At 38.0% G+C, this 23,190-nt stretch overlaps 1 protein-coding gene across 4 annotated transcripts in view; it reads left to right on the top strand.

The window, feature by feature from the left end:
• The window catches only part of rnf144aa (ring finger protein 144aa), a 76,832-nt gene that overhangs the window by 25,884 nt on the left and 27,758 nt on the right, over positions 1-23,190 (top strand). For 2 of the 4 annotated variants that reach the window (XM_069152328.1, XM_069152325.1), the window contains one exon: positions 21-4,164. The exons of the other annotated variants lie outside the window; for them this stretch is intronic. In XM_069152328.1, the coding sequence (XP_069008429.1) occupies positions 21-152 (132 nt within the window). In that variant the 3' untranslated portion in view covers positions 153-4,164. Of the gene's footprint in view, positions 1-20; positions 4,165-23,190 lie in introns of those variants that run through there. 4 annotated transcript variants of the gene reach the window in all.

Below are 23,190 nucleotides of genomic sequence, written 5' to 3'. Positions count from 1 at the left end.
TTCTGTAACCCCCCCCGCAGGTTGTGGGGATCTTCGCTGGCTTCGGCCTGCTCCTGCTCGTCGCCTCCCCCTTCCTCCTTTTGGCCACTCCCATCGTCCTCTGCTGCAAGTGCAAGTGCAGCAAAGGCGACGACGACCCGTTGCCAACCTAAACCCGCCGCCAGAGTTGGAGCGGAGAGCCGCTTCACGGATGGGCCATCTTTTTAATGTCCTTTTCACCCCTTTACATTCTTTTCCTCCCACCAGCTTCGAGAGCTTCATTTTTTTTGGGGCTGAGCCTCTACCAGCCCCAGCCCGCTTTAGGATCCATTGCTCTGCATGGGGGGGGGGGGGGGAGGCGTGGCAGAACAGCGACTGTACTGGTTGGTCTGAGGAGAGGTGCGGGGTCAAAGGTCAGTGGAGGTCAGACTTGCCGAGGGACCACTGCGTCCGTGTTTGTAAGACATGGTTGGTTTGGGGACGTTTCGGATGAGTGCGGCACTTTCGGCTGGCCCTCAGCTGTGGGTGACGGTCGTGTTTTTGGCGGGTCATTACAAGCAAAGGAGAAAAAAAAAAAAAAAAAGCAACGCTAAGAAATGCTTTTTTTTCCCTCTTCTATGGACAACGTCATGCAGGAGCCACCCGAGAAGGAACTTTTACTTTACCGCTCTGTTTTGTTGGTTTGTCGTATACGCAACAAAAGCTTCCCCCCCCCCCCCGTCCCATCCCACACACACACACACACACACCACCACACTCGATGTAGCTCTACAGATTCAGTCAGTAGCATAAGAGAGTTACGCCACGCATGTTTGGTGCTCACTCGATTTGCACACAGAACATGACTTCTCTTGTCATGTTCGCGACTGAGGTAGAGATGTGAGGCTACTGTCACTCTCGACTCGATGTACAGCACGTCCTCTTGATGATGTCAATGTTTTATAATCTTGCGCTTTCAATAGAACTGTGCTCAGAGTAGTGTCTATGTGTTGTACTTTTGAGTGTTTTCCAACTGTTAGGCAGACGTATTAAAGGGGATTGCCACTTTAATCTTTTTGTTGTTTTTTTTTTTTTTTTTTTTTTTTGGCAAAATGACAACGGTGACTCGTTTGGTTAACTATGAGCTCATGTTTTATACCAGAATATTATTTTGTTCCTCATTTTGGTACTGCCTCGAATGGATTTTCTTTGAAACGCCTCTATGGATATTGATTTGCTGATTATTTACAGATACAGTGGTGGTCCCCTTTAAGTTTAATCGGTAATTTGAAGTCCATCAAAGGACTTTGTATCCACATGTTGTGGAAGCATTTTAATACTTCACCAAAAGAGATGTCACTCCTGTAATTCTCAGTCCCTAGGTGGTGGTTCAGCCAAATAGAAATTAATAGCCTTAAATTGAGAATAGCCAAAATCAGGCATTTCCCCCCCTGTGCATTAAAAAAAAAAAAAAAAAAAAAAAAAAGAGTAAAAAGTCAAATCCAAATAATCCCAGGGAAAGCATGTTTAAAGGCATTTTTAAAGCATTACAGACAGTCAGAGAAGCCCTTTATATCCAGATGATTCTATGATGTCGTCCATTTAACGCTCTGTTAATAGCCATACTGCAAAAAAAAAAAGAAAGTCCTACAATGATGTTCTCTGTGATCTAGGGCCTGTATTTTCTAAGCCTCTTCGAGCAGGAGAGCTGATCAACATCCGTCCAACCATCAACATGAAGGATCTGAAGCTTAAGGGCTCAAATCAGATCTGCCACTTTTTGAGACCTAACAAAATACCTGCTGACCCAAAATTGCAAACTTGCATATGTTAGTGTTCCGAGTGTCGATGTTTTGTAAGGTTGGTAGTTACACCTCCAACAACAAGCAGCTATTCCTTGCAGGGACGGTAGAAAAAAAAAAAAGCTTATAGCGTAAATATAAAAGAATGTTCCACTTTTGGGCACATAAACAGTGAGCTGCTCTCTACTATATCACTTTATCTATGCAAGTTTGTACATTACCATTCTTTGGTTTTCAATTGGTCATAATTAACTGTACGTCATGAGAAGGGTCATGTAGTGAGAGCTGCAGAATGTTAAAATACAAGTGCATATCATGGCTTTAATTTAATCAGGGAATTATTCAGAAAAGATCCGTTTTACTGTCATCATTTGTGGCTGTTATTTATTTGTCTTTTACCTATTTTTAACGGTTTGCAGGACAGAGTTTGGCCATTTTTCATTTGTTAATGTCTTTGGGTTCCCGGAGAATCTGAAGCTCCTTTTTTTTTTTTTTACATTTTCACAAAAACAGTCCTTCCTTGTTCAGTCAGTAAAAAATAAACAAGGTAAAACATATTATTTCTAAACGTTTACCTGTGTGAGGTCTGTCTTATCAATCTGTCATCATGTCAGAATAAACAGATTTAAGTTTTGCTACCACGCGTAGCCATTCCAATGTTTAAAAAAAAAAAAAAAAAAAAAAGCCATTTACTTTATCCCTTCCCTTCTGATACGGTCCACCAGGGTTCATGTAGCATCTCATTAGACATGTGGCTCCAGTTACCAAAAAAAAAGAAAAGGTGGTCAGTGGTTAACAGGAGTAGCTAATCTAAGCTAAACAGTAGCTATCATCGATAACTCCTTCACAAATTCAGCTCTGATATTCAGTATACTAACCATTATTAGTAGCCTTAAATTTTACCTGTAGCTTGTGTTGCGTTCACTGACCTCACCGACTGTATGAGCATGATAGTTTGATATCAAAGCCGGTTTGATTTTCTAGTTCCGTCCCTACAAATAGTCGAATCCCCGAAGCTTTCGTTGTTTTTATGACAATCGTGCCAAGCAGATTTCCTGGAAGGGATAAGGAAACTGAGCTGTCTAACGTATGTGCATTTTGACCATGTATTTGTAACGTATTAACAGTTTTTACAGGGTGGAAAATATTCTAATGCTTCTTTGCGTAAGCGCTGCACTGTATATGGGTTTCATTGTTTTACTTCTTGATATGATCTGTGACGTGTGTGGTAATGGTGCCTGCTGTGTTTAATGGAGGAGTTTAGCAGCTAAAAATCAATGTCAACTCAATAGAAAAGTCAATACATATGATTGCAACTGTAGTTTGTCAAGCGTTTCCACAATTTTGATTGGTCGGGGGTTGGATATTACCAGCTTAGAGAAAAAAAAAAAAAAAAAAGCAAAATATTCATTTGAACACAAAAAGTCCTCAGCAGGCACAAACCAACAAATAATGGCCACATTTTTTTTTTTACTACAGTGCATTTGTCTTTAATTATGTTTGCTGGCACCGCTGAACAGGTAGTTAATATATTATGCAACAAACAAAAGGGCCAAACAGCAAACACTACAATCACTTCAACTTCTCATTGCTTGTTTTTCAGAGCTGGACATGAAGGCCTATGAGTAGAACCACTTTACACAGGTGTCGGGGGGAATACAATGATTTGAGTTCTAATATTTGGCTTTTAAGCCAGGTGTAGTTTTATTTTCCAAAATCTTCTTTGCAACTATCCTAAGATCAAGTTTGGTTACAAGCAGCAATTTATATTTTATAACTTGTTGTGTCAATGGATGAAGCTGCATGAATTTTTCTGACTTGTACATGTTAAATATTACAATATTGTAGCTTCTAAAGATCTTTGGAATGGTAGCATTGACAAACTCGTCATCCAGTTTTCTTTTTTTTTCTCTCTCTCTCTTCCTTTGTTTAAAAATTACGTTCGGTTGTTCAGCCATATGATATACAATGTTGGTCAGCCTTCCTACATTTCAGTCGGTGGGCTTCATGTGTCTGTTACTTTTTTGTAGATTTTCTTTTTCTTTCTTTTTTTTTTTTACACCCGTGTTACATCATATTTTCTGTATTTGTATTATCCGTTTAAAGAGAGGGATTCTTCATGCCTGATTGGTCAATTAATTACCATTAACAACAGTTATCAGTCACTTCAGTTAGTGGATTATCATCAGAGCAATTGCTGTCTGGACAAAAGGCTTCTGTGTTTAGAGTTGGTAAACTATGTCAGTAATTGAATGTGAACTGACCTGGGTGATAACGGAGATATCAGCATTGTGAAATGGCTTATTTGAATCAGTTCTGTACAACTTTAGACTTGGCATCTCGGTATATCTACAGCTCCACTAACACTGTGACACCAGGTATTAAAGGTTGTTGTTTTTTGTGATTCTGTTTTCTTATTTTATTCACACCAAAATTTCGAGTACAATTCTGCATCTCTTAACGTACCTCCAAGATGTGAAATGGCTCCATCTGGTGTTCAAAGTTAATATTGCTCATTTTCATCAACGGTAGGTCCGTAGATAGTTACTTTATTAATCCCCAAGGGGAATTTTTTTTCGCTACAGCAGCATACAGGAAGCAATAAGATAATAATAGAATAATAAAAAGCAATAAAATAGCAGTAAAAAAAAAAAAATATATATAAAATGCACAGTATATACAGTACAGTATATATTATATATATATATATATATATTATATACAAACAACCAAGAAACACAGACAACAGTGTTATTGTTGTGTGATGGATTTTGCCAGAGGTGAGTTATTGTACAGACTTATTGCGGTCGGCAGGAATGATCTGTCCTTGTGACGGGGAGACCTCCAGTAGGAAAAGACTATCAAATCAGTTGAAAACCGAAATCATACATTTTAAATTGGAAAAAGATTAGCCGTGAAGAATAAAGTTATAATAATTGTCTTGCATTTATGCTATTAAGATGACTAAATATGACCAAACAAGAGTCGAGCAAACAACGTGCCATCATAAAATCTAAAATGAAAATAGATGTTGTCACCAATCCTAAAACCATCTTTTTGAAACTGTTCTGGTCTTCCTATATGGACAGATTCATAACTTGAATCATAAAGTGACATTTTGAATGCTGTTTTATTTATTTATTTTATCCTTTTTTAACAGTGACCTTTTGAAAGAAATATTCACATCCTCTCATCTAGCCTTTGTTTAACTTGCATCAGGCATCTTTCCTTCATATTCACGGCAGCTCTGTCTGTTCCGCTGCAGCTCTTTGTGCTCATCAGACATGTGTCAGCCTTTTGTTAAGGTCTGCCAAAGAACAGGTTGTTCTCCCCCTCGCTCTGCCTTTGTGTCTATTTCCTGCCAGATGCTGGATTGGGAGCATTAACAAGACAACCCTGAAAATGAAAGTGCAAACGCTTGGTGATATATCATCCCTCACCAGCTGTTCTCTGTTTGGAAGTCTCTCCACCAATCACCGGGCAGGACCACAGGAAGTTGCCATCTGTGGGCACCATGGCGACAGGGTTTGTGGATGGGTGCTGAAGCTGATGTGTTATCTGGAGCAAATGAAGTATGATGCAGGGAGAGCGTTGCCAGCCAGGAGGCGCGGGGATGGAGATGGACAGGGAGACGGGGGGGGAGGGGGGGGGGGAAGAGAGAATGGCTCACCTGGAAGACAAAAGAGCTGAACCTCGGAGAAACCGGAGACGGAAAGCCAAGCTCCAGCGTTGAGAGGAGGAATGGATATGAGGAGAAGAGACGAGGCCTTTGCACCTGCTCTGTACAGACGCAACATTCTGCCATCACACGTGTGCTGGCTGCAGGCCCATCGGACTGGTCTGCTCTGGCTTCACCTTCCAACACCCTGCTGCCAAGTCGCCCTCCTGCTCCCCATCAGCATCCTCTCCTCTGATGCCCGGTACTTGCAAAGCAATCTACAAACGCTTAACCTTTCACTCTTTATACTAAAACATCACTGCACGGAAGTATCGGAAATTTTAGTTATAAAGTTATATAGGCTTTTTTTTTTTTTTTAAGCGAATATAACTTTTGCGTAAAATACCTGGAAACGGTTAAATGTTCAGAGCGGGGACGAAGTAAGCGTGCTCTGAATATGTTTAGTCCAGTGATTGCCAACCCACGAATCAACATTTCAGGTCTTTGAACTGCGAGCACATGCGTCAACAGGACTTTTCCCCCATTGGATTGTTTTATTTATCCATATTTTTTGAGTCCCGCAGGATAAAAACTATTCAGGATTTGTAAAGATTTTTATTTGTGTAAATTTTATTCCTACCCTTGGAATTATCACATGACCCCTGACATTGAGCTCGTGACCTCTTGTGGAGAGATAGGGAACCACTGATCTATAGTTCATGAGACGTTATTGACAGAGACAAAAAAAAAGCCTTATTTCCTGGAAGTCAGGCAGTATTCTGCCTTAAAAAAAAACACAAAAAAAAACACGTTCATGAAGTTAGCTATACTGTAACTGTTGTCGTCATCATCATCATCATCGAGTGTAAATTAGTGGCTCGTGTGAGTCATGTTGCGTAGTGAGACACATCCAAGCACGAAGCATTAAGGTGAAGTCACATGTGTACTACGTACAACATTAGAACTCCATTGTAGAGTTCAAAGTAATATTATGCAGTTATGTTAATAGTAAATCTGCTTACCAGAAGAGGGAACTAGAGTGCTGTAAAAGAAAAAAAACAGCACATCTTGTTTGTCAATAATTGTACACGGCAACTTTACATAAATGTAGGTCTATTCCTATATTTTCTGCACAAGGCTGCCACAAATGTTCAAATCAATTCGGGTTGACTAGATCTGGGATTCATTCACATTCATGTGGTTCAACATTTCATTTGTTTTTTTTTTTTTTGCAACGTGTCACTGTGGAAAGGAAACTCTTCAGTGTGCTATACAACTATATATGATTTTCTGTCCCACTGAGCTTTGATGCTTACTGTCGAGGCTCCTTGCCCAGTCGTAACATGTCACGCTGACATGTCACGCTGACGGGCAGCGATCCCCCCCCCCACTGAGGAAAGAATGGAGTAAATACATGTTGACATTCAGACTGAAGAGCTCCCTAGCAGCTCTCAATGGGGGTGAAGGGTTAATATTAGGCATGTGCATTCACTTATACTTGCACACAGCATACAGGACTCTAATTGTGACCAGGGGCCATTGTACATCAGCCAGAGATTGACATAAGATGACAGAGTCCCGCCTCTGATGTATTTTATCCCAGCATGGAGTTGTGCTGCTCATTGTCCCTAAAGCCTATGGCACCTATTAGCTCTCATTAGCTTCCCGTGGTTTAGCAAGATGGACTCTGGCCTGTCAGATCGACAAAACATTTTGTACATTTTATTTGTTGATATTCTAGAAATCAGTTCCCTCAACTGTGATGAGAAAAAGTTCAGTTCCAGCGAGTAGCAGTCGGGGAAAGTACATACTGGACATCTGGAATGATTCAAAATATGATCAGATGAAAGGAATAACGTGGCATTTTGGCAAACACATCGGCTTTCTTGCCGAGAGTTAGACGAGAATGTCTGTGGGTACAGCCAGGAGACGGTCACCGTAGCTTAGCACAGAGGCTGGAAATGGGAAACGGCTAGCCTCATTCTGATCAGAACTTTTAAAGCGTACCAGCTCACTCGTCAGCACGTTATTTCTCATTTATGTAATTTGCACACAAAAAAACCCACAATGTCTTCTGGGATTCTAGTCATCACGGCGAGATCGCCAAGCAACCATAAACTCTAGAAAGCCACTGTTGTTGCTCCCTTTAAACCCGCAACTTGTTTCTACTTGTAGAACTTTGTGTGCACTAAACAAACCCTTGGACAGATCCGAGCTTGCTGTCCTTTTGCTGAGCTAATTGGCTGCTGACATGTGAGGTATCGATATTGTCTTCAAACTCGGAAATACAATGAACTCGACTCCCAAAAAGTTGAACGATTCCTGTAAAAACAAGCGGCACAAGTGGGTTTTCAAAAATGAATTCATTTCAATCTGAAATGAAAATGTAAAAAGGTAACTTTTTTTCAGTGAACACTATTTAAACTTTGCCAGGACTAATCCTGTATGGCAGATTGTTAAATACTATCCTGCTACTCTTTTGTTGATTTCTGCAAGAAACTCCTGCATGAAGTCAACTGTCAGTGCCAATGACAGTTTGGATTGCACACCGCCATCTCTCTTTCTGCCACTCTTCATGTGTCACCAACACCTCCTCTCCGTTTACCTTCAGTTCTGCTTGCCACACTTGGGACTTGTGCCTAAACTCATCTACCTCGTTCCATTTCTTCCTCTACAACTGCTTCTTCGCCCCCCACCCCGTCTCGTTCCCCGCCCTCCCTCCGTTCTCTCGATCTTTATCTGGGAAAAATGTTTGCCCCGGGGTCATTCACCTGAGCCTCCTCACCTGGCCTCCGAAGGGCCTGCCGGGCGAGGAGGACGGTTCGCTGAGGGCCGCAGGGGAGTTTAACAAACTTCGTTTTCTGTCATGATGACGTGCCCGAGAACAGTGAGGAGGAAAAACCTTAGGGATTCTGTTTGAAAATGAATGTTTGTTAAATACAAACAGACTCGAGCTGATTAGGACAGGTGTAAGGAGAGCTGTTCACATTTGGTTGAGCAAGAAACTTTTTTTCAGTTCAGAAAGTATTTGTTTTTTAAAAAAAAAAAAACGCCTGAGGCTACAAGAAAAAAAAAATTAAAAAAAAATCATCTGTGATTTGAACATTAAGTTTGTGAAATGGAGTTGGATCAATTTCCAGCCCACTGCTCCTTATGTAATGTCAGTCATGTGTCTTTTACTCACTGGCAGTTGATGTGTGTTTGATTAGTGGGACTGGTATCGCCAGCTATTAGAGATGACGTACTCTACTGAGCCCCTACTGCTGTTACCACCACCACAGCTTCCAGCCATGCACCTGTTCCCTCAGCCAGCTCTCACTCACTCACTCACTCACTCACTCACACACACGCACACACACACACACACGCGCACACACACACACACACACATACGCACACGTACGTACGTCTGTGCCTGTGGTTTCAACTTGGCTTTTTCTCATTAAAGACTCAGTGAAATTTGACAGGTTTTGACAGCGAAGGTTTCCACATAGAACCTGCCACAGTGACAGATATCCGACAGCTTGATGATAACTGCTGCCTTATTGGGGAAACACAGGTGTCCCTCATGGCTGATGACAATAGGCAGCTGTGAGTGATGGACAGGTCTGATGAAAACTTACAGAGCTGGAACAAGAAGGAAAGTGTGCACGCTGGGACGAAAGCAAGGAAGGGATTGTGAACTTGACTCCATTTAAATGCTCACTTCATGTAAATTTCCAGGATTACTATTCTCGATGCAAGTTTAATAATAAGAGTACCCACCCTTTGACAATTCCTCCTCGTACCCCCTCCCCACTTTAGCACCTCCTCCTTTGCTTCCTTCTCCACCGTCTGCCTGTAAATCAGCTCCTTAGCGCTGCTTTTAATATTGCTTGAGTGTGCAGTCTTTTTAACACGCTCTGGCGTTCGCTCCTCTCGCGTGCCCTCTGTCAACAGTAAACTTTCTGAAAAGCGAGCTTAACAGGCCGTGAAAGGGCGGCACAGATGGCTACATCCTAGGTGGTAATTATCAACCACTTCCTCCAAACAACAACACACACAAAAAACGGAAAGGGAACACGCAAAGGTGTTGCAGACAGGTCAACTGATGCCGCTGACATGTTCGTAGGCTCTCTGGCAGAGAGCTCAAAGCGATGTAAAGGGAAAGGGCCCTCTAGAGCCCAGATGCCACGTTGACAGTGTCACGGGTCAAGCACAGTCCTAAGAGGATGATTTTTGGCTTCAGTGCACATCAAGCTGAAGGAGATCTATATTAAAACACAATTCTAGTTGGCTAGAAAATCACCACAGATTTTTTTTTTTTTTTTTTCATAACTCAAGTTCTTGAGAAGTACTTTAATTGCATCCTAACAGGTTAGTGCTGATGTTGTGCAATGTACAGTAGACAGGCAATAAGAGCCAATTAGTCTGAAAGTGTTTCAGTCTTCACCGCTTGTTGATAATGGCAGCGTTTATGAGCACTCTAAACAAACAAGAGACTGTTTTTTGAAGAGCTTAACCATTTATTTTGCTGTAGATCTATTAAAATTGAAGGTGACAGCTAATTTAAATCCTCTTTAATTTGGGAGAAATGTAATACAGTACAAGGTGATAGGCGAGGCTCCCCCTACCTCCGTACAAGCCGCCCGCCACATGCAAAAATATGTAAATGCTGCTCGTATTAGAATCTTTGTCTGGTTGTCATTCTCACATGGGGCACATCAAAGCCATATGACCTGATTTTGCACCTGCTGTTTAATTAAATTTACAAGACAGACACAGTCTCCACTCCCGGTGATATACAAATCTGGCTTTATTACCCCGGCACTGTAATTTACAAGGCAATTTACTGCTGGGCGGTAATGGTGCCTGCCAAAGTGTTCCCTCTGAAAATATACACAAACATGCTCAACAATAAGTTCTCCCATTTCCCTTCCTGAAGATGGGCCCAAGAATGCCAAGACCACTTGATAAAATGTAACCACAGTATGAGCAAGTGCGTTGTTGAGACACACAAGGAATCTACTACACACCTCAACGTACAACTGACTCAAATGTCGAAGAGCCAAGCAAATAAAACTTTATACAATTAAAAAAAATTGCCAGCAATCTTTCCTGACTTGCTTACAATGGGGAAGAAAGAACTATATATATATATATCAATCAGTGTTTTAGAAAACGTCAGTACGAGTCAAAGGGTAGATGCCGTACAAATGTGCAGATAAGATGCTTTAAATCAGTTCTAAATCAAAAAGCGACCACTTGTTCTGGACGATTTAGAAAATTAAAAGTGATTAACGTTTGGTATCGAGTCCTTTCAGTCACTGCAAACAAAAAAAAAAACCCGGTTTGGGTCTCTGTAGCTAATTTCCCTGTTCATGACAACTGTACAGGGAGCGAATTTTGATTTAACTCATTTATTTGATACACTACTTATTTTTTAAAACAGATATATATATTAAATTGATTGTTTTTGTGTTTAGGATCTGACTCCATCCCACAGAGCAACTATAGACAGAGATCAGTACAGTACAAAACCATATTAGATACCGAGTTTGACAACATCTGTTCCATAGAATCGACTACATGTGGACTGCATGGGCTCCGGCTGCCATGTGGTTGTCATGTGGCACGTTAGGTATGAAGATAATACACTATCTCGCCAGCATCTTCTGTATGAGGACTGGGCACCAGACATTATGTTGCCATTCAGCTACCATTGTACGGACCATCCAGTGAATTGACACAGCAATACACCTGACATCCAGCAGGAGAATCAGACACATTAACTATAAAGCAGTTAATCATAAACTCCAGCATATTTAATGCAATACAATTCATGGCTTAAAGTAATCAAATTCCTTTCACTGATTGGTACATAGCAACAAGAACCAATGCAACAGAAGATGTGGACAAATTGAAAGTTAGCAGTAAGACGAGCTGAGTTGCAGTAGCATAAACAGTATAACAGAAATATTAGAACAGATAAAAGTAACTGTGATGTGAAGATTAGTAAAACAGGCTTTGAGTTACATATTAGCAGAAGTTAGCTTCTGTCAGTGATTATAACGTTTGCAGGAGAGCATTATAAGTACCCCATCCATAGTGATAACGGTCTTCTCTCGACTCTGGTCTTCTCAGTCAACAGTTCCCACCTATCTTATTTCTCATGTATTTTCTCATTTGGCTTGTTGTCACTGTAGAAGTGCAACAACTTTATCCACGAGTCGCACACTCGTCGCCAGATTGTCTTGGTTTCCTAACATCTGGCACGATCACTATTGTGGGTGTTTGTTCTATTTCTTTGTGTGAAGTGGTCCTTTAGTTATAGTTGTGTTTCTGGACATGTATTCTGTGTTGCATTTGCTGAATGAAATGATTCATTTTCACTCCAAGGCCCTGTGTAGAATTGGAGTCATTTGCCAATCACTTGTTCTGGTGGCAGAAATTAGATTGGCTTTGCTCGTAAACTCCAAGACTAGAACTTTACTTAGGAGATTATTATAAATGAGGTGACATCCTGTCGCACATTATGTTGTCAGTGTAGTACCGCAACTTCAGTTTAGGGGTTTGAAATGCAGCACCACGGTAAATCTAAAGGTTTGCATGTGAAAGTACATACGTACACGCAGATTTATGATTGCATGTGAATCTGAGACATGCCCCCGGTTGCAGTAGAGTGTGCATCTCAGGCAATCCATAATAGATGATGAAATTTGGCAAGCCGTCCAGCCTTATGGTCCTTTCCTCCTCCTGCAGCTGCTTGTTTTCCCAGAACTCATCTGTGCTGCTGACCAAGAGTTGTGTGCGCATGTGTATGAGAGAGGGAGAGAGAAACTGTGTCCGTATGTCACTGTCTTTGCCCACAAGCGCTCCACGAGCATCTTTCCATTTTTCAATATGTCAGACTTGAATATGAAAACGGGCAACTTTTTCATCACTCAACCACCATGTGCACATATGGCCACAAAGCTGACGGTGAATGTCAAAGTTGAGCGGAAAGGCCAAGGAGCACCACACTGTGGTGACAGGCACAGATCACAATCCAGTTGTATCCAGTCCAATTATCAGCCTGATGTTAGATAAGATTATTTTACAGATGTAACATCAACTATAAATCTCCGTGTGTGTGTGTGTATATACTACACTGAAATACTGTTTTGCATCAAGAGAATATAAGAAGGTAAAACTGATCAACCACCAATCAACAGTCATCCGTATTTGCTGTTATCTGCTTCAAGTTTAATTCAAGTTAATTGCAACTTGGATTTTCTGTTTGCAAATTTACCGTTGTTAACTTTAGTTACGATAAAAATTGTGCTCACCTTGCTAAAGAATAGTTTGACAGTCCGTTGCGGAACGCTCCATGGAACATTCCCCGGGAATCATTCTGCAAATGTTTGTTAGGGGACGTTTCATCCACATTCCCAGGAAAACGCTCTGCAAATATTTTCTGGGAAACAATTCCGCTTATGTTTTTGGGGGTTCTGGTGAATGTTTGTTAGGGAGATATACATGTACAAATACATATCTCTGCCCAGGTACCTGGCTCTGTTCAGATGTGACAAAATTCACCTACCAGCAACACATTATGTCTCATTTGTTTAATTTGTTAAACAAAAACAAAATAAAAACAAGACCTTTTTTTTTTTTCTATCCAGAAGTACAACAAATGTTTTGGCTGATAACCCCTTCAAAAGCAAAAACAAACACAGCATTAATCTGCTTATGTAACTCTCGGCAACAAAGCAAACCACTATTTCTGTAATTCCTGAGCTCTAAGGATGCAGAGGGATTATTACTTGCATTTTAGGTGAACTCACTTTAACTTTTTGCTCAATCAAAGTAAGTAAAGTTTAACACCACCGAATGAAATAATGGCCTCAACGGTCAAGACAACTTGACTAATAAACCAGAATTGTCCTTTAAGTGAAACCAACAATCTGGCCCATCGGCTCAGAGGGCGGTGGCTGCTCCGGAGTGCGTAACTTTGGATCAGGAGTTACTGAGGAATGGCGAATGATGTATTGTTGTAATTTACGAAGCATTTTCAGCCGGCGTGGTGGCCCCAGGCCTTCTGGATGAATTGTTTCAAAGTCATTGACCCACAAAGCTTTAAGTTTCTCCCTTTGTAGCACACTTGCATCCATACAAACTGCGGTAAGTAGTGTGCCATGATTGATGGCACAGGTTGGGCTTCGTAAAGGTGCGACGCCCAGTGCGCCGGCTGTACAGCAGCTGTTTTCTCCGAGCTCGAGGAGAGCGGAGACAGAGCGAGTACGTGTGAAAGTGAGTGAGCGGAAGAAAGAGAGAGAGAGAGAGAGAGAGGTCGAATAGAAAGCGAGGGGAGGGCAGAAGAAGGGAGAAGAGAAAAGGCAAGTCTACCTTCCTCTTGCCCTTCAGGCGGACCAGGTGTCTGCAGCTCCACGCTGAGTCGTACCGCAGAACCTGGCACGGCTGCACTCAAACAGGTTCCTCCTCATCGTTCTCCCTTCCCGAAGGATGGCCGCAATTAACACACACAGAGAGTGCACGGTGTAGAGAAAACATGCCGAAAATGACAACGCCCCAAGCCACAGCACATGGAAAGGAAAGGGAGAAGGAGGGAGGAAGAGAGAGAAATGAAGGGAAGCAAAAAGAGAGAGTCAGAGAGAGAGGGAGCCGGAGAAGCACACCGGAGAGCTTGTTTTATAAAGGTGCAGGTGCAGGATTTGAGTGACTGCCAGGTTGCACCCTCCTTTTGGTTCCATATTAACGTTGTCAGCTTTTTTTTTTTTTTTAATCTCCCCTCTCCTCACCTGCACTGCTCTATTCCTCACCGTGTTCTGCTGTTTGCAAATTTTCAACTGCTCCCTTCACGCCCAGACTATGCACAGCAATACGAAAAAGTTTGGCGGAAACGTTCAGCCTTGCGGGCATTCTTTTTTTTCATTTAAGAAATGTTTCTGAAGTTCGTAATAAGGTATCCTCAAATTAAAACTGACGGCAACGTACGTTTCAGTATGTCACCGTTGGTCAAACATCACACTTTTTGACAAGGGGTCACTAATTTATGGCGAATCAGGTGACAAAGTTGTGGTGACATGGTGAATAATTAGACGCTTGTGTGATAAAACTGCGGAGACATAAATGTGTCCTTGTGAAACGATAGAGCAGCTATGGTACTTGTAAATTATAAAAATGCTTTTTCTTGATCTATAAGAAATGCAGATGTTGCTTTTGTTCTTGAGCATGCCTTGAACATTTGGAAATCTGCCTGCTATTTTGGGTTTAGGGCAGCTTCTTCATTGAAGTTTAGGAAATTGTAAGAAACTGATGACAATGTATTATTTGGTCATATTCCAAAAACTCATAAAAAGTCAGACAAAAGAAGATGTAGTTCAAAATATGAAAATAAATTGCTATACGATGACTTTTCACTTTTTGGATGACATGCTATAGTATGACTTTTTGACCGCATTTCGCACGACATGCTATAGTATGACTTTTTGGACGACATGCTGTAGAATGACTTTTGGACCACTTTTTGGACGACATGCTATAGTATGACTTTTTGGTCACATTTTGGACAATGCGCTATAGTATGACTTTTTGACCACTTTTTGGACGACATGCTAGAGTATGACTTTTTGGTCACATTTTGGACGACATGCTAGAGTATGACTTTTTGACCACTTTTTGGATGACATGCTATAGTATGACTTTTTGGACGACATGCTATAGAATGACTTTTTGACCACTTTTTGGACGACATGCTATCGTTTGACTTTTTGACCACTTTTCGGACGACATGCTAGAGTATGACTTTTTGGTCACATTTTGGACAATGCGCTATAGTATGACTTTTTGGTCACATTTTGGACGACATGCTAGAGTATGACTTTTTGGTCACATTTTGGACAATGCGCTATAGTATGACTTTTTGGTCACATTTTGGACGACATGCTAGAGTATGACTTTTTGGTCACATTTTGGACAATGCGCTATAGTATGACTTTTTGACCACTTTTTGGATGACATGCTATAGTATGACTTTTTGGATGACATGCTATAGTATGACTTTATGACCACTTTTTGGATGACATGCTATAGTATGACTTTTTGGATGACATGCTATAGTATGACTTTTTGACCACTTTTTGGACGACATGCTATAGTATGACTTTTTGACCGCATTTCGCACGACATGCTATAGTATGACTTTTTGGATGACATGCTATAGTATGACTTTTTGACCACATTTTACACGACATGCTATAGTATGGCTTTTTACACGACATGCTATAGTATGACTTTTTGACCACTTTTTGGACCACATGCTATAGTATGACTTTTTGACTACATTTTACACGACATGCTAGAGTATGACTTTTTGACCACTTTTTGGACGACATGCTATCGTTTGACTTTTTGACCACTTTTCGGACGACATGCTATAGTATGACTTTTTGGTCACATTTTGGACAATGTCTTGTCCACTCACCCGTGTCCAAATAACATCTTGGTTCTTCTGATTTCTTTTTGGTGTTCGGGTCCGTTTGACTTTCAGTCACAAAACATCAGGCGACAAGTTAGAAGGAAAAAAAACATCTTTTTACGTTCAGTATTTGATTGAAGTTGGAAAACGAAGCAAAATTTGGCCTTCAAGATCGACGGCAGCTCAAACTTTTATCTTCTGTATTCATTTTGTTTGAGAGTAAGTCGACGTATTTGTGTGATTAAAAATGTTGGAAACACCCGGTGGAGAAGTTCTCCAGAGATTTTTGCCACTTTAGCAGGTAAACAGTCTTTTTTGGTTGGTGGAGGTGGCTCATTGAATTTTTGATCCAGTAGACAAAAGATCATTTAATGTTGTGAGTAATAACGCTGCTCTGTTTTTTTTTTTCTTTTGGTGGTACTACTAAATACTTGTGATCTTGACTTTTTGGTCACATTTTGGACGACATGCTAGAGTATGACTTTTTGGTCACATTTTGGACAATGCGCTATAGTATGACTTTTTGACCACTTTTTGGACGACATGCTAGAGTATGACTTTTTGGTCACATTTTGGACGACATGCTAGAGTATGACTTTTTGACCACTTTTTGGATGACATCCTATAGTATGACTTTTTGGACGACATGCTATAGAATGACTTTTTGACCACTTTTTGGACGACATGCTATCGTTTGACTTTTTGACCACTTTTCGGACGACATGCTATAGTATGACTTTTTGGTCACATTTTGGACAATGCGCTATAGTATGACTTTTTGGTCACATTTTGGACGACATGCTAGAGTATGACTTTTTGGTCACATTTTGGACAATGCGCTATAGTATGACTTTTTGACCACTTTTTGGACGACATGCTAGAGTATGACTTTTTGGTCACATTTTGGACAATGCGCTATAGTATGACTTTTTGACCACTTTTTGGATGACATGCTATAGTATGACTTTTTGACCAATTTTCGGACGACATGCTATAGTATGACTTTTTGGTCACATTTTGGACGACATGCTAGAGTATGACTTTTTGGTCACATTTTGGACAATGCGCTATAGTATGACTTTATGACCACTTTTTGGATGACATGCTATAGTATGACTTTTTGACCGCATTTCGCACGACATGCTATAGTATGACTTTTTGGATGACATGCTATAGTATGACTTTTTGACCACATTTTACACGACATGCTATAGTATGGCTTTTTACACGACATGCTATAGTATGACTTTTTGACCACTTTTTGGACCACATAAACAAATAGCAAACAAAATCACAGGTCAACCATCATAATGTCCAACATGAAAAGACAGGTAGACAATTGAACTATTAAGCATTGGAATTGTTTTTTCCACATTTAAAAATATGCTTTTACAAAATAAATCAATTATAATAAAGTAAATGCCACTTTGGATAACCGTAATCAAAAACCCATTTTTTTTTTATTTTTTTATTCTACATAAAAAAAGCTTGACATAAATAAGTTAGTATAATTTCTCAGTGTTTTTACAAAATTATGTACAAAGGTACATTGCAAAGATTTACACAAATACACAGGCATGGTGACTGCATTTCTGAGACTAGCTGTTTTCTGTCTCCATCCAGGTATGACTTTTTAGACGACATGCCATAGTATGACTTTTTGACCACTTTTTGGATGACATGCTATAGTATGACTTGTTTAGCACTTTTCGGACGACATGCTATAGTATGACTTTTTGATCATATTTAGGACGACATTCTATAGTATGACTTTTTGATCATATTTAGGACGACATGCTTTAGTATGACTTTTTATACATATTTTAGAAGACATGCTATGGTATGACTTTCTGGTCATATTTTAGACGACATGCTATAGTATGACTTTTTGATCATATTTCGTACGACATGCTATAGTATGACTTTTTGGTCATATTTTAGACGACATGCTATAGTATGACTTTTTCATCATATTTTAGACTACATGCTAGCTTCCATAACTTGAACGGAAGTCGTACTTATAGCATGTTATCAGAAATTTGAAGTAAGTATATCATGCTATAGTATGACTTTTTGATCATATTTAGGACGACATGTTATAGTGTGACTTTTATAATATTTCAGACGACATGTTACAGTATGACATTTTTATAATATTTCGTACGACATGCTATAGTATGACATTTTTGGCATATTTTGGACGACATGCTATAGTATGACATTTTTATCATATTTCGTACGACATGCTATAGTATGACATTTTTATGATATTTTAGACGACATGCTATAGTATGACTTTTTTCTCATATTTTAGACGACATGCTATAGTATGACATTTTTATCATATTTCGTACGATATGCTATAGTATGACTTTTTTGTCATATTTAAGACGACATGCTATAGTATGACATTTTTGGCATATTTTGGACGACATGCTGTAGTATGACATTTTTATCACATTTTTTACGACATGCTATAGTATGACATTTTTATGATATTTTAGACGACATGCTATAGTATGACATTTTTGGCATATTTTGGACAACATGCTATAGTATGACATTTTTATGATATTTTAGATGACATGCTATAGCATGACATTTTTGGCATATTTTGGACGACATGCTATAGTATGACATTTTTGGCATATTTGGACGACATGCTATAGTATGACATTTTTGGCATATTTTAGACGACATGCTATAGTATGACTTTTTTGTCATATTTTAGACGACATGCTATAGTATGACATTTTTGGCATATTTTGGACGACATGCTATAGTCTGACTTTTTTGTCATATTTAAGACGACATGCTATAGTATGACATTTTTATCACATTTTTTACGACATGCTATATTATGACATTTTTATGATATTTTAGACGACATGCTATAGTATGACATTTTTGGCATATTTTGGACGACATGCTATAGTATGATATTTTTGTCATATTTGGGACGACATGCTATAGTATGACATTTTTATCATATTTTGGACGACATACTATAGTATGACATTTTTATGATATTTTAGACGACATGCTATAGTATGATATTTTTGTCATATTTGGGACGACATGCTATAGTATGACATTTTTATCATATTTTGGACGACATACTATAGTATGACATTTTTATGATATTTTAGACGACATGCTATAGTATGACATTTTTATCATATTTTAGACGACATGCTATAGTATGACATTTTTGGCATATTTTGGACGACATGCTATAGTATGACATTTTTATCACATTTTTTACGACATGCTATATTATGACATTTTTATGATATTTTAGACGACATGCTATAGTATGACATTTTTGGCATATTTTGGACGACATGCTATAGTATGATATTTTTGTCATATTTGGGACGACATGCTATAGTATGACATTTTTATCATATTTTGGACGACATACTATAGTATGACATTTTTGTCATATTTTGGACGACATGCTATAGTAAGACATTTTTGGCATATTTTGGACGACATGCTAAAGTATGACATTTTTGGCATATTTTGGACGACATGCTATAGTATGACATTTTTATCATATTTTGGACGACATACTATAGTATGACATTTTTATGATATTTTAGACGACATGCTATAGTATGATATTTTTGTCATATTTGGGACGACATGCTATAGTATGACATTTTTATCATATTTTGGACGACATACTATAGTATGACATTTTTATGATATTTTAGACGACATGCTATAGTATGACATTTTTATAATATTTTAGACGACATGCTATAGTATGACATTTTTATCATATTTTAGACGACATGCTATAGTATGACATTTTTATCATATTTTGGACGACATACTATAGTATGACATTTTTATGATATTTTAGACGACATGCTATAGTATGATATTTTTGTCATATTTGGGACGACATGCTATAGTATGACATTTTTATCATATTTTGGACGACATACTATAGTATGACTTTTTTCTCATATTTTAGACGACATGCTATAGTATGACATTTTTGTCATATTTTGGACGACATGCTATAGTATGACATTTTTGGCATATTTTGGACGACATGCTAAAGTATGACATTTTTGGCATATTTTAGACGACATGCTATAGTATGACATTTTTATCATATTTTAGACGACATGCTATAGTATGACTTTTTTGTCATATTTTAGACGACATGCTATAGTATGACATTTTTGGCATATTTTGGACGACATGCTATAGTATGACATTTTTATCATATTTTTTACGACATGCTATAGTATGACATTTTTATCATATTTTGGACGACATACTATAGTATGACATTTTTATGATATTTTAGACGACATGCTATAGTATGATATTTTTGTCATATTTGGGACGACATGCTATAGTATGACATTTTTATCATATTTTGGACGACATACTATAGTATGACATTTTTATGATATTTTAGACGACATGCTATAGTATGACATTTTTATAATATTTTAGACGACATGCTATAGTATGACATTTTTATCATATTTTAGACGACATGCTATAGTATGACATTTTTATCATATTTTGGACGACATACTATAGTATGACATTTTTATGATATTTTAGACGACATGCTATAGTATGATATTTTTGTCATATTTGGGACGACATGCTATAGTATGACATTTTTATCATATTTTGGACGACATACTATAGTATGACTTTTTTCTCATATTTTAGACGACATGCTATAGTATGACATTTTTGTCATATTTTGGACGACATGCTATAGTATGACATTTTTGGCATATTTTGGACGACATGCTAAAGTATGACATTTTTGGCATATTTTGGACGACATGCTATAGTGTGACATTTTTATCATATTTTAGACGACATGCTATAGTATGTCTTTTTTGTCATATTTTAGACGACATGCTATAGTATGACATTTTTGGCATATTTTGGACGACATGCTAAAGTATGACATTTTTGGCATATTTTAGACGACATGCTATAGTATGACATTTTTATCATATTTTAGACGACATGCTATAGTATGACTTTTTTCTCATATTTTAGACGACATGCTATAGTATGACATTTTTGGCATATTTTAGACGACATACTATAGTATGACATTTTTATCACATTTTTTACGACATGCTATAGTATGACATTTTTATGATATTTTAGACGACATGCTATAGTATGACATTTTTGGCATATTTTGGACGACATGCTATAGTATGACATTTTTATGATATTTTAGACGACATGCTATAGTATGACATTTTTGGCATATTTTGGACAACATGCTATAGTATGACATTTTTATGATATTTTAGACGACATGCTATAGCATGACATTTTTGGCATATTTTGGACGACATGCTATAGTATGACATTTTTGGCATATTTTGGACGACATGCTATAGTATGACATTTTTGGCATATTTTAGACGACATGCTATAGTATGACTTTTTTGTCATATTTTAGACGACATGCTATAGTATGACATTTTTGGCATATTTTGGACGACATGCTATAGTCTGACTTTTTTGTCATATTTAAGACGACATGCTATAGTATGACATTTTTATCACATTTTTTACGACATGCTATATTATGACATTTTTATGATATTTTAGACGACATGCTATAGTATGACATTTTTGGCATATTTTGGACGACATGCTATAGTATGATAGTTTTGTCATATTTGGGACGACATGCTATAGTATGACATTTTTATCATATTTTAGACGACATGCTATAGTATGACATTTTTGGCATATTTTGGACGACATGCTATAGTATGACATTTTTGGCATATTTTGGACGACATGCTATAGTATGATATTTTTGTCATATTTGGGACGACATGCTATAGTATGACTTTTTTCTCATATTTTAGACGACATGCTATAGTATGACATTTTTGGCATATTTTGGACGACATGCTATAGTATGACATTTTTATCATATTTTAGACGACATGCTATAGTATGACATTTTTATCATATTTTAGACGACATGCTATAGTATGACTTTTTTGGCATATTTTAGACGACATGCTATAGTATGACATTTTTGGCATATTTTGGACGACATGCTATAGTATGACATTTTTGGCATAATTTGGACGACATGCTATAGTATGATATTTTTGTCATATTTGGGACGACATGCTATAGTATGACTTTTTTCTCATATTTTAGACGACATGCTATAGTATGACATTTTTGTCATATTTTAGACGACATGCTATAGCATGACATTTTTGGCATATTTTGGACGACATGCTATAGTATGACATTTTTGGCATATTTTGGACGACATGCTATAGTATGACATTTTTATGATATTTTAGACGACATGCTATAGCATGACATTTTTGGCATATTTTGGACGACATGCTATAGTATGACATTTTAGGCATATTTTGGACGACATGCTATAGTATGACATTTTAGGCATATTTTAGACGACATGCTATAGTATGACATTTTTATGATATTTTAGACGACATGCTATAGCATGACATTTTTGGCATATTTTGGACGACATGCTATAGTATGACATTTTAGGCATATTTTGGACGACATGCTATAGTATGACATTTTTGGCATATTTTAGACGACATGCTATAGTATGACTTTTTTGTCATATTTTAGACGACATGCTATAGTATGACATTTTTGGCATATTTTGGACGACATGCTATAGTCTGACTTTTTTGTCATATTTAAGACGACATGCTATAGTATGACATTTTTATCACATTTTTTACGACATGCTATATTATGACATTTTTATGATATTTTAGACGACATGCTATAGTATGACATTTTTGGCATATTTTGGACGACATGCTATAGTATGATAGTTTTGTCATATTTGGGACGACATGCTATAGTATGACATTTTTATCATATTTTAGACGACATGCTATAGTATGACATTTTTATCATATTTTAGACGACATGCTATAGTATGACATTTTTGGCATATTTTGGACGACATGCTATAGTATGACATTTTTGGCATATTTTGGACGACATGCTATAGTATGATATTTTTGTCATATTTGGGACGACATGCTATAGTATGACTTTTTTCTCATATTTTAGACGACATGCTATAGTATGACATTTTTGTCATATTTTGGACGACATGCTATAGTATGACATTTTTGGCATATTTTGGACGACATGCTATAGTATGACATTTTTATCATATTTTAGACGACATGCTATAGTATGACATTTTTATCATATTTTAGACGACATGCTATAGTATGACTTTTTTGGCATATTTTAGACGACATGCTATAGTATGACAT

This window comes from Embiotoca jacksoni, unplaced genomic scaffold (assembly GCF_022577435.1).
Source record: "Embiotoca jacksoni isolate LCO1_2020_lvr unplaced genomic scaffold, fEmbJac1.0.p SCAF_18, whole genome shotgun sequence".
NCBI lineage: Eukaryota > Metazoa > Chordata > Actinopteri > Embiotocidae > Embiotoca > Embiotoca jacksoni.
Note: the sequence above shows the minus strand (reverse complement) of the source record. Positions and strands in the feature narration are given on the sequence as shown.